The sequence below is a fragment of the Gadus chalcogrammus genome, chromosome 7, assembly GCF_026213295.1.
Source record: "Gadus chalcogrammus isolate NIFS_2021 chromosome 7, NIFS_Gcha_1.0, whole genome shotgun sequence".
NCBI classification, from domain to species: Eukaryota; Metazoa; Chordata; class Actinopteri; order Gadiformes; family Gadidae; genus Gadus; species Gadus chalcogrammus.
The window spans coordinates 6758007-6771221 of record NC_079418.1 but is presented as its reverse complement, the minus strand read 5'-3'; the positions used below and the strand labels follow the sequence as shown (position 1 = coordinate 6771221).

General features: G+C 48.1%; 1 protein-coding gene across 1 annotated transcript in view; it reads left to right on the top strand.

The window, feature by feature from the left end:
- Positions 1 to 4068: 4068 nt before the first annotated feature.
- Positions 4069 to 13215, top strand: part of kpnb3 (karyopherin (importin) beta 3) — a 34805-nt gene continuing 25658 nt past the window's right edge. Inside the window, exons 1-6 of the mRNA XM_056595113.1 lie at positions 4069 to 4241; positions 7215 to 7295; positions 8317 to 8509; positions 8798 to 8900; positions 9485 to 9581; positions 10524 to 10628. Coding sequence (XP_056451088.1) covers positions 4164 to 4241; positions 7215 to 7295; positions 8317 to 8509; positions 8798 to 8900; positions 9485 to 9581; positions 10524 to 10628 — 657 coding nt within the window. The 5' untranslated portion in view covers positions 4069 to 4163. The remainder of the gene's footprint in view (positions 4242 to 7214; positions 7296 to 8316; positions 8510 to 8797; positions 8901 to 9484; positions 9582 to 10523; positions 10629 to 13215) is intronic.

The following is a 13215-nucleotide window of genomic DNA, read 5'->3' as shown; positions in this document are numbered from 1 at the left end:
GTGGCGGCTCCTCGGAGACAGTGGCTATCCGCTTAGGCCTCACCTGTTCACCCCAGTGGCTAACCCGGGAGACGTCCACGAGGAACAGTACAACGAAGCCCACCGTCTGGCCCGGTGCATTGTCGAGCGCACGATCGGCAGGTGGAAGTTGCGCTTCCGATGCCTCCACAAGTCCGGCGGAGGGCTCCAGTTTGCGCCAGCCAAGTCGTGCGCTGTGATCTGCGTGACAGCAATGTTGCACAACATTGCAGCCAAGGCTGGGGTGGCGTTGGGTGAACCGGACGAGGACGAGGAAGATCCGTTTCGGGACGGCCTCCCGGATTACGCTGCTGGTTTGGAATCACGCCGAAGAGTGATCGCGGCTTTTTTTTAACTCCCCCCCCCCCTCCCCATGTCACTTAACATCCCCGTCAACGTGACCAATCCCCACCATATCTCAGACTTTTGCCTGCTCCTTTTGCCTTTAATTTTTTTTTCATTTCTTTCATTCATTATTTTATTTTTCTTTCATTTCTTTCATTCATTATTTTGTTTAATTTTTAATTTTTTGGGTTATTTTAGGCTATGTTTTATGAGTAGCCTATGTCACAGTCTGCACAAATCCCCCCACTTTCTCTCACACATTTTGAGTGCCCTGCCTGCGCAAACATTTTCTGGACTGCCCGTTTTATTTTGGCCATTTTAACATCTTTATTAATCATTTAATTAATAATCTTTATTAATCACCAAACTAAGAACATAAAGACGCAATGCCTTTTAATAAAACGCATCCAATACACGGAATGTCCGATGGTGACGCCACTGAGGCTATAGTAGGCTAACGATGCTCTTAGCGTCCTACGAGTACCTACGAGTACCCCTGGAGTACTCGTTAGTTACAAGCATTTTCACGACGTTCGTTACCAACGATGCTTTCGGGAAACGCGGTGAAAACTCTACGATGCCCTTACGACGCACTTCACGATCTACTTAGGCTAATGACGCTTTCGGGAAACGAGGCCCTGGTCCGTAGTTCCACGTTCGGGGCGAAAACCGCATTGTTCCTCTTCAATCTGAGGTTCGACGATCGGCCGAACCCTCCTTTCCAGCACCTTGGAGTAGACAATATTAATACATTTCAGGATCAAGTTTGAGATTCAGTTTCAGTATTACTTGTTTTTGAAACCTGACGTGGGGCTGGCACCGCCACCATCATATCTGTCTTATTTATTGCACCCACAGTCACACATAATAGGTCCCTGATACCATGCGGGGTCATTTCAGACTCCTTTGCTTCCTAACACCTTGTGAGTTCCCTGGGTACACCAGCTGATGGGTCTGTGTATATATTGGGCATTTGATTCTCGTTTCAGAAACCAAAATATATAAAAAAGCGAGTGGTAATTATTATTTCTGTTTTAACATTCATAATAACATTCAATAAGTTATAGGCTACAAGGTGCTTTTCTTATAAAGTCAAAAAGGGGCAAACTAATCTAAAATAATAATTGTTAAACATATAGAGAATCATCGGGGGATTACTTCAATGGTCAGTAAACAATGCGACTGCTATCGCTCAGGGCCCCGTTTCCCGATAATGATGGATCTTCGCTCGTACGATCATTCTCCCGATGGATCTTTCGAACCATCGTTAATTTCTTTGGAGCGTTTCCCGAAAGTCCTCTTTACGTGAAAGCGCATTCGCTGCACTCACGACGATCGTAGGATTGTACCTGTCCACTGACATGGTGCTGAAACGGGCTATGACGCAGGGGGAGACGCAGGAATGTCGCAGAAAAATGGGGTTAAAAAGGGTTAAAATATCTCCCCATCAAGGCCAACCGCAGAGTAGCCTACGAAAAGAATAGATTGCAATAATATGCTAAAGATATTAAAACACAATTGATTAAGCCTAGGCCGACATATATATCAGTCCTAATCCTGAACGCACTCTGCATACATTTATTCACGGCATTTCCCCCCCTGAAATAATTCCATATTACAAAAATCCAAAATAGCAAAAAAGCGCGGCTCCTTTCAATGGAAAAGCAAAATCGTGAGGAGCTGTTGCTAGACCTAGAGTTTTACTGGGGCACAGGCCCCCAACTGCCAATACTTTTTTTATTTATTTTTTACGTGTGCACAATATGAAATAGATGGATACTGAAGGGTATGTACAAGCTTCAAAATCATTGTTACTGTCATACTGTAGGCTATATTAAAGCACTGGTAAAGGTAAAGATTCAAAGATAGATTCATGAGTACCGTACAATGATATTTATTTAAACAAATACACATCTCAAAGATTTACAAATTAGGTAACTGACAAATAAACAAAAAGTCTCTTTATGACCTTCACCTCTTTATCAGGAGAAGTCTACACATCTATATTTATTTAGAAGCTGTGTGGAAACAGCATAATTTTGCCAGAACGACATGGATTAAAAAGGCAAGAAACAAGGTTTAAAACTAATAGAATTTCTGACTTATGGTGAGGTGGCTCATTGCCACCAATCAACCTGGAAAATGTTATAGAACCATCAAAGCTCTTAAATTAAACTAAATAAGGCCATACACTACTGAACAGAGCCTTTTTAAATGATTATTTCTTCACTATTAAGCTGTATCGCCGCGCATTCATGGTGGCAAAGCGGTCAATAACTTGGTTTTGACTCACTTTGCATCGTTGCTTCTTTTCAATGGACAATGGAGAAAGTTGGTGAAGACTTCCTTGCCCCATGGTTGACCTAAGCCAGGTGTGGAGCCTTCTCAACACACTGAAAGATCGCTCACAATCACAACTACAACTGTTTACAGGAATTGTGAGTGCAATCTGAATTATCTGTGTCAGTGTTGGGAACATTGTTGGATCCAGTATGTTAAAAACACCCTGTATATCCATAATTTCCTTTTTTGTGTTAAGGAAGTTTTTGGCCACTAAACCTTCCTCAAGTTTTGAAGACAGACAATTTTTCATTCATTATTCATTTTCCGCCTGTGTGCGTGCACGCATGATGTGTGTTTGTGAGTGCTATAAAACTACAGGCTACAGACGCTCAGTATTGAAAAACTGGTGCTAATTATGTGGGCAACATTCTCTAACAGCAATCAACAAGTTGAGAATTTGTTGTAACGTTAAAACAGGAGATGACTGTGCTGTGACTGGGCTGTTTCCAGCTCCCGTGGTTTCCAACGAAACATTCAGAAGAGTCACGTGGACGAATCCAGAAATAACTGATTTTTTTCATTGGTTGTTGCGTTAAATCTTACCCAGATACAGTAGTGCTATTTTCTGATTGGCTTTTATGTAGCCCCTTTCGTTGTTTGATTGGCTGGTAAGTGACCGGCTCGACTGAAGACTCCCGAGGCAGCAGGAGATGCACTTGATGAATTCCTGCCGATTCCTAGCCAGAGCGGCGCTTCTGCAGATTAATTTAATAATGATCAATGGAATTTTACTGGGGCACTGGAGACTTTTACTGGGGCACGTGCCCCAGTAAAAAGGGACTGACGACGCCTCTGAGCTGTACATATTTTGGACAGCGCTGCGTTTGAAGCTATTCTGCCTCTTTTACAGCTTTTGGTGTGAACGTACAGTTACGCAATTATCTCCGCGGCGCTATTACAACCATTACCGCTCCCAACGTGTTCGTTTGGCGCGCCTTCCAATCACCTCGTTCACGCCCCCCGTCCCTCCCAGCAGCCAATCCAATCGCAATCCCTTTGCCACACACACACACACACACACACACACGCACACGCACACGCACACACACGTATATAAACACATCATACACAAACATGTATAAACATTTATTACACAAAAATCTATTTCTTAAATAAATAAAATGTATTATTATGCACGTATATACACACACACACACACACACACACACACACACACACACACACACACACACACACACACACACACACACACACACACACACACACACACACACACACACACACACACACACACACACACACACACACACACACGCACCTGATTGACTGCCGACGGACCAATCGCGACGTAGTTGTGTCATTGTGTCATCGGCGCCGGCCAATCACCTCGCGGAGCGGCGGGGACCACGGGGGGGTCGGGCAAAACAGCGCCGTCCGCCGCTCACGTCTCTCTTCCACCGGGCTGCTGCTCCTTCTTCCCCCTGGATCTCACTGCAATGGCGGAACAGCAGCAATTCTACCTCCTGCTGGGCAACCTTATGAGCCCCGACAACGGCATCAGGAAGCAGTCAGAGGTGAGGCGGGAGCCGGGGAGGAACGCGATCCCGATCCGATCCCGAAAACGTTGACGGTTGACGCGGAGCGGATCAGTTGCGGAGGGGAGAAACCGTTGTTAGCTCTCGCAAGCTAACCGGGGCTAGCTGCGTGTATGTGTGCGTGTGTATGTGTGTGTGTGCGCGCGCGCTGGGTTCCCGCCGCGGCGGTGAGGCGCGGATCGCGGGGCTGCCCCACGTGGGGAGCCGACACACCCGCGAAACCGGCCACCCGAGTCGTGTCGCTAACTAAGCTAGCTAGCTTAGTGCTAACTTTAGCCCAATGTATCGTGGACGGTGCACGCTAGCTCAGCTTACTAGCCTAGTGCTAACTTTACCCCCCCCCCCGTGTTGTGTGGACGGTGCACGCTAGCTCAGCTAACTAGCGTAGTGCTAACCTTATCTCCCGTGTTTTGTAGACGGCGCACGCTAGCAGGATAGCTAGCGTGCGCCGTCCACGCAACATAAAGTTAGCACTAGTTCATTAGCTTAGCCAGGTAGCGCTAACTTTATCCACCGTGCTGCAGCGTGGACTGATCACAGGCCCTGGTACATGTGCTAAATGTACGATGCTAACCCTTAGCCACCTAGCCAGAGATGTGTGATAGACACCATAGTCGTGGCGTGAAGGGGAAACTAGCACAGCTGACTGGTTAGCAGACTAGTTAGCGGACTGGGTAGTTGAGGTCTTAGACTTGTGACTTTCGAGTTGGCTGACTGATTAACTTCCCTGTTAGCGAGTGATATAGCAGCTGACTGGTTTAGCTGCTGTCCAGTCTGCTAACATGTTCGCCTAGTCGCACTAGTTCTGCGCCACACGGTCCCACCATAATCATCGGTTTAACTAGTGACCTTAGTTTATTGATTACCTGTTTGTTATTGACATAATGGGAGGGAGCCTGTGTACATCGATCAGTGTGTCGTGACGTGGTCTCCATGTGTTATCAGGGGTTCACTGTACTGCCATCCCCGCTGTCTCCCTGCAGAATCATAAACTCCCTATGCTTTGGTTAATTGACTAACTAATTGATTAATTGAGATTAAACCCCCTTGGCCCAAGTCGCGTCACTGCAAAGCCTTCGCCTGGGGTCACTGCGATCTCCCTCTCGGATCACTGGATTAGTCTCACTGAGTCACTGGATGTGTGCTGCGGTCATCGTCTACTAGTGTCTCTGGCCCTTTCACTCCCTCACCCTTTCTCTCCCTCACCCTTTCTGTCCCTCACCCTTTCACTCCCTCAACGCCCCCCCCCCCCCCCCGATTAGGGTCTTATCCCATACAGTGAGGGGTGCTGCAGTCACGGTCCACGGTCTCTCTGGCCCTTTCTCTCCCTCACCCTTTCCCTCCCCCCTGATTAGGGTCTTATCACGTACAGTGAGGGGTCCCCACTTTTGGATACGTGTTATAAACGTATCGCGCCATCGGTCAGCGATTCTGTTGTGTGGGTCCGGTGGACTGTCTCGTTTAAGCTCAGTGGAATCCAGGCTTCTGGTGGAAACGCACACGTGTGAATGCACACACAGAGATGGAGGTACACAGAGAAAGACACACGCGCACGCACACACACACACACACACACACAAACAGAAGTAGGCAGGGATGCATACAAGTAGGGAGGGACACACACACACACGTAGGGAGGGACACTCACACACATAGGGAGGGACACTCACACACGTAGGCAGGGACACACACAGTCACACACACACACACACAAGTAGGCAGGGACGCACACACACACGAGTAGGCAGGGACACACACACACGAGTAGGCAGGGACACACACACACAAAGTACGGAGTGACACACAATAGTAGGCAGGGACACACACACACACAACTAGGCAGGGACACACACACAAAGTAGGGAGGGAGACACGCACACAAAGTAGGCAGGGACACACACAAAGTAGGGAGGGACACACAAACACTAGTAGGCAGAGACACACACGGAAGTAGGAGGGACACACAGATAAGTAGGCAGGGACACACACGGAAGTAGGAGGGACACACAGATAAGTAGGCAGGGACACACTCACACACGCATAAGTAGGCAGGGACACAAAAGCTAGTAGGCAGGGACACACACAAAGTAGGGAGGGACACACAAATACTAGTAGGCAGGGACACACACGGAAGTAGGAGGGACACACAGATAAGTAGGCAGGGACACACACGGAAGTAGGAGGGACACACAGATAAGTAGGCAGGGACACACACGGAAGTAGGAGGGACACACGGATGAGTAGGCAGGGGCACGCACTCACACACGCATAAGTAGGCAGGGACACACAAAGTAGGGAGGGACACACAAACACTAGTAGGCAGAGACACACACGGAAGTAGGAGGGACACACAGATAAGTAGGCAGGGACACACTCACACACAAACACACACATAAGTAGGCAGGGACACACACTAGTAGGCAGGGACACACAAAAACTAGTAGGCAGGGACACACACTAGTAGGCAGGGACACACACACACACACACACTGGTAGGGAGGGACACACACTAGTAGGCAGGGACACACACACTAGTAGGCAGGGACACACGCACTAGTAGGCAGAGAGGCGCGCGCACACACACACACGCATATCCAGTTTTCTTCGGCACACCACATGTTGGCCATGTGTGAAATGCACTGAACACGCTCATTTTCACACTTGAAGTACGCACGTATTGTATGTTGAACGTCCTTACACTTAAAAGTAGCCCTGGTGTAGCATCTAATCCTAGCTATCTTCCTTGTATGCGGGGAATGGGTTAACCTAGTGATTGTTAGTGCTTGGAACTTGGTTCTATGAACATCCTTACCAGTACCACAGCGATATATCGTTGTTTCTCTTTATTCTGACATGTACTTATTGTGAGTCGCTCTGGGTAAAAGCGTCCGCCAAACGCCCTGAATGTAAATGTTCCCAGGAGTGTTCCTGACACACTGTCTGCGTTCACAGGAAACTTACGATGGGATTCCCGGTCAGAACAAGGTGACCTTTCTGCTGCAGGCCGTCAGAGATGCGACTGGCACAGAGGAGGTGAGTCTTGACATTCACCCATTCATTCATAATCACACACCGACGCCGGAGTCAACCCATCAGGGTGACAGCCAGCTGGTCAGGGGCAGTCAGGTTGAGGCGTCTCGCTCAGGGACACCTCGACACTCTAGCTAGCTGGAGTCGGGAGCCGAACTAGCAACCTTCAGGTTACCAGTCGATCCGCTCTACCTCCTGAGCCAAATGCCGCACTGTCTTGCAAAAAAAGTTCTGTGTTTCAAGTGTGTTGAAATAAACACAACATGAAATGTCTAAAAACATGTGCAGTCATCTCTGGGTTATTTCCGTGTTGACAAAACCCCAGAGGAACTAGATTTCATCATGTGGCCGTGACAAAACATTTAGCATGGCCCGCTAGACGTACAAGGGGCAGGGGTGCATCTCCAGGGAGTCAAGGAAACCTATCAGTCGACAAGAGAGCGACCAGGGCATTGTAGTGAATGGTTTTTGGGGGGATATATACGGTAAACGATGACTTGGGGAGAGTCATATTGTCAGAGTTAGGATATATAATGAGGTGGCGGAAGGGGAGAAGATGAGGAGAATGAGAAGGAGGAAGGGGAGGTTGAGAAGGAGAATATGAGGTGAGGAGGAGAGTAAAGGAGGGAGGGGAGGTTGAGAAGGAGAATAGGAGGTCAGGTCGATGAGGAAAAGTTTAAAATGAGGAGGAGGAAGTGGAGAGGGAGGTAGAGGAGGCGAGGGAAGTGTTTTCCTGGAGCCTGGAGAAGAAGACGCAGCAGCAGCTGCTCTTGTCTGCTCAGCGCTCACCTGGCCGCTCACGTTCACTACGCGACGTCTCTGAGAGCACATGGCCGCTCTGGAGGGTCTTCAGAGGCTGGTGGTCTTCAGAGGCTGATGGCCTCTGAGGCTGGACTTCAGAGGCTGTGGTTCTCTGGAGCCCCTCGGCCTCTTGATGACCCCACACCTCACTCCCCTCACCCCCTGCTCCTCCTCCACTGACCCCCTGCTCCCCTGTCCCCCGGCTCCCCCTAACCCCCCTCAGGTGAAGCAGATGGCGGCAGTGCTCCTGCGCAGGCTGCTGTCCTCCTCCTTCGAGGAGATCTACCCGGGGCTGACGGTGGAGATGCAGACGGCCGTGAAGACGGAGCTCCTGGCCAGCATCCAGACCGAGGCCTCACCCAACATCCGCAAGAAGGTCTGCGACATCGCCGCCGAGCTGTCGCGCAACCTCGTCGGTGAGAACGCGCTCTGGGGACGCCTGGGCTCACCGTGGGGACCATCTGTGGTCGGATCGGTTGTCGTGGTTCTGGAGCGGTTTACTGGTGGTTCTACAGCTGTTCGCTGAAGGTTCTAGATCGGTTGTCAGATCTGTGTTCTGATGGGTCTAACGGTTCTAGATCTGTTGTCAGGTCTGTGTTCTGACGGTTCTAGATCTGTTATCAGATCAGCGTTCTGACTGCTCTAGATCTGTGCTCTGTCTTGGTGCCCTGCCTGACGTGCGGTTCCTTCTCGGTTCCCTCCAGGTGACGACGGGAACAACCAGTGGCCAGAGCTCCTTAAGTTCCTGTTCGACTCGGTCAACTCCCAGGACGTGAGCCTCAGGGAGTCGGCCCTGCACATCTTCTGGTGAGCACCGCCGGGCTCTCTCTCACCCATTCATACACGCATTCACCAATTCATACAGAAATTCATCCATTAACCCATTCATGCTCACATTCATCCATTCCCCCATGCATACACGCATTCATTTATTCACCCATGCATACGCACATTCATCAATGAATTCACATTCACGCTTTCAAGAACATATTCACACACGTACACAGTCACCAATTCACACACACAGTCACACACAGTCGCCATTCACACAGTCATCCACAAACACATTCACCCTTACACAAAAACATTCACCAACGGCAGAGTCGACCTCTCAGGGCGACAGCAAGCTGGTCAGTAGCAGTCGGGGTGAGGCGTCTCGCTCAGAGACACCTCCACACTCAGCTAGCTGGAGTCGGGAATCAAACTAGCAACCTTCAGGTTACCAGCCAACCCGCTCTACCTCCTAATGTGCTCGATTTATTCATGCGTTCATGTCAGGTTCAAACAAACAGGGTACACTAGATTGTTCTAGATCGGTCGCTGTGATTGGGTAAACGTTTTTCTGCGTCGTTCCGATGTTGACGTTCCACCGTTTTCCCTAACTTCTCCAGGAATTTCCCGGGGATCTTCGGGAACCAGCAGCAGCATTACATGGAGGTCATCAAACGTATGCTGGTCCAGTGCATGCAGGACCAGGAAAACCCACAGGTAGGAGCCCCTGAGGTCATGACCCTTGAGCCCCTGAGGGCAGTGTCCTTCTGTACCAGTTTAGGCAAGGCAAGGCAACTTTATTTATATAGCACTTTTCATACACGAGGCAGGCTCAAAGTGCTTCACATAGAAACATGGTCATAAAATTAAATAATAGAAAATAAAGGCAAAGTTAGAAAAAGGCATTTTAAAAATAGATAGAAAAGTTAAAAAAGCATTTTAGAAAGTGCAATGTATTTAAGATCAAATTAACAGTCTCTGGTACCCACGTCGGGACTCCAACCCGACCTAAAGGAACTTGGTCCTTTCTCTGGGAATGAACCAGTGTCCTCCTATACCAGTTTAATGAACCAGTGTCCTCCTATACCAGTTAAATGAACCGGTGTCCTCCTATACCCGTTTAATGAACCAGTTTGAAGAATCAATTGCCAGTACTCCCAGTGTGGTGTTGAGTATCTTTGGTGTATGGGTTTGAATCCCTCTAGAGGGGGAGCCTCAGTTAACACCAGACCAGGGGTTTGAGCTTTCCTCTGTGGTCCAATTCTTAAGAAGCAACAGGTCAAATGGCAGACTCCTGCAAAGAAAAATTAGGACCACTTGGTATAGCAAGTCTTTTGTGCCTACAGAAATAAGGCTGTACAACAATATACTTAAAAAGTCTTAGTCATTTTAAACTATGAGCATACTGTATGTATCTGTACTTAACTATTTTATTTATTCATACATGCTTGTCATGTTTTCTATGTTCTTACTGCTCTGTCTGTCTTGTCCTTGTTTTTCTTTTGATGTTTTGTATTTGTTTTTTTAATGCTATGCAGTAGGCTGTATCGCAATGGAGCGTGTAATGGAGACCACATTCATTTCCTACTTGGATAATGAAGTTCACCTTGTCCTTAGTTGCGTGTTGCTCATGGGTCTCTGCCCTCCTACCCCCCTCAGATCCGCACCCTGGCCGCCCGTGCAGCCGCCTCCTTCGTCCTATCCAACGAGGGCAACACCCCCCTCCTCAAACACTTCTCCGACCTGCTGCCCGGCATCCTGCAGGTACGACCCCGCCGTCTCCGTTCCTCCGAACCCCAGAGCCCGTTCTGGTGTGAGGTCTGACCTAGGGCTGCACGATATGGGCAAAATATGATATCCCGATATTTTTTGGCTGAATGGTGATATACGATATATATCTCGATATTTTCTATAGAGTGGGTTAGATGTTTTTTTTCTAAGTCAAAAGCCACATGTGAGATGTTGCAAGCACTTTTATTAAAACATAGGTCAGTATGACTGCACCATGTGAAAGCTGTAGGTTACACACATTAGCTACCAATAAGAGCATTGGCTTCGTCGCATTGTCCTGTGTACTACGTGAGGGTTTCAGTGCGCCGTAACTTTAATCCCCCGACCCCTCCCTTCTCCGTTCCATTTGGGAACATGTTTGGTTCCATTTCGCTTGTTTCGTATATTTTAATTCATTAATTAAGAGAGTCACCAGAGGGCGCCCCCAACACATTTGCCGAGCGCCGGCCCTGGTTTCGGGGCAAAAGAAACTGTCGCGGCCGGTGATGCAGCAGCACAGCCACAGAGTATTACGCATTCCTTATACTGCACTTTGTACCGCTGCTGTAAAATTGTTTCTCCTCTTTGAAACAATTTCGACTACCGCCGCCGTCTCGTTTTCTTTACGGGTATCATCCATGCTTGTTGTGTTGTGAGGGGGCGGCGGGGGCGGGAATGAGGCGTCTTTGCACACGGCATGTTCGGAAAGACAGAGTGGGAGGGGGAGGGGTCGCGCTCACAGTCTCCAAGGCAAGCGCTGTAGACGCTTGAGGGGGAAACTGACCATTTTAACGCATATCGATATAAACGATATTGTCAAATCTTGTATCCCCGTGGAAATTATATCGATATATCGTACATAGCCGATATATCCTGCAGCCCTAGTCTGACCCCTCACACCAGACCACTTGGTTTGACCCATCACACACAGCCGTCATGGCCCAGAGCGGTGAGAGACCCATGCGCGCGCGCAGACGCACACGCACACGCACACCTCCTATACAAAGGTTCCCCCCCTGGTGTGAGGCACACACAGACAGTCACACCTCCTATACGAGATTCCCCCCCTGGTGTGAGGCACACACAGACAGACAGACAGAACCCGCCTATACGAAGGTTCTCCCCCTGGTGTGAGGCACACACAGACAGACACACCTCCCATGCAAAGGTTTCCCCCCTGTTGTGAGGTCTGACCCCTTGGTTTGACCCCTCGGGTCACCCTCGAGGGGTCACGACCGTGTCATATCGTTGAGGGGTCTCGGTGACTCCCCAAGGATATGAAACTTTTGCGCTTTTTCATTGGGTTAATTTTTATTTTATTTTTTTCTGTTTTTCTTTTCTCAGTTTTTGTTTACTAGCATTTTGGATGTTTGTTTTTTCTCTGTAGAATATTGGGTATTTGTCGTGGGGTGGCCGTGAGATTCCTAAATGACGGAAAGAGCATGGTGCAATAGAAACTCAACAAAACATTTTATTCACCATGATTAGGTAACCCTATTCTAGTACTAACCCCTAATGATATTATTAACCCTGAAAAAGCATGGGATGGGATCTTACAGAAGTCTCACCTCCCATAGCCGGGAAACGGGAACCAGTCCAACTGAATTCCACCGCACGCGAACCGCAACAAAGCTTTGTGTTTTCCACACGCGTGTCCATCTCCCTGTACTCACCCTTCCACCCCTCCTTGGTCTTTTCGCTTCCTCCTTGCTGTGGTCCTTTTAGCTGCTATGTGGTTGTTGAGGAACCAAGCCAAAGAATTGTACTCTTGTGTACTTGAAAGGACAATTCCGGTGTGAAATGGATCTTGGATATGTTTAATATAATTACGAGTTGGAATGTTCGTTTGGGAGCAGAAAAGCGCGTATAGACGCATTCTTAAGTTGGTTGTTTTTAGCCGATTCCACCAAAACGCTATAAACTTGGAACGATGGGGGCATTTGTTATGGTAAAAACTAAATCGCTACTTTAAATCACTTACAATGCTGGAAGTAGCCAGACACTTCTTTGGTAGTATAATAAGGGTCTTAACATATAAAACGAGGCATTGATAACTTTGTAAGTGTACAGAATACAGATTGTTTATTAAAAAGGACATTTTATGCACACAATACCATCAGCAGATCACCCGTCGACGCCATCTTGCTTTTGAGGCTCGATAGGTAGATTGACGAACACAGAGATTGTGACATCCGTCAGCAACACACAAGCTCTTTGTTCGCCAATCTACTTATCGACCTGTCGAAACGATGTTTCACTGATGATCTATTGAACCCAAACTCTGAATCTGCCAATTTATTTCCAACTTTACGGAAGTTCCTATCCGTTTATAGCTATGCTTTACTCACAGGTGTGTGAATTGACCTGGATATGAAGCGCATATCCAGCGTACGTAGCGCACAGAATGTTATATTATTTAGCGTAGCCCAAAATAATACAACATTCGTATTTTAAAGTGATAAGCAGAAGCTCTCCTCTCCTCTTGTTAAAAAAAAAGAAATTTGTAGGGGAACCACTGCATTCATAGTAAATGTACTTAATAAGCAAAAACGTGTCCATCTCCCTGTACTCCCCCTTCCAC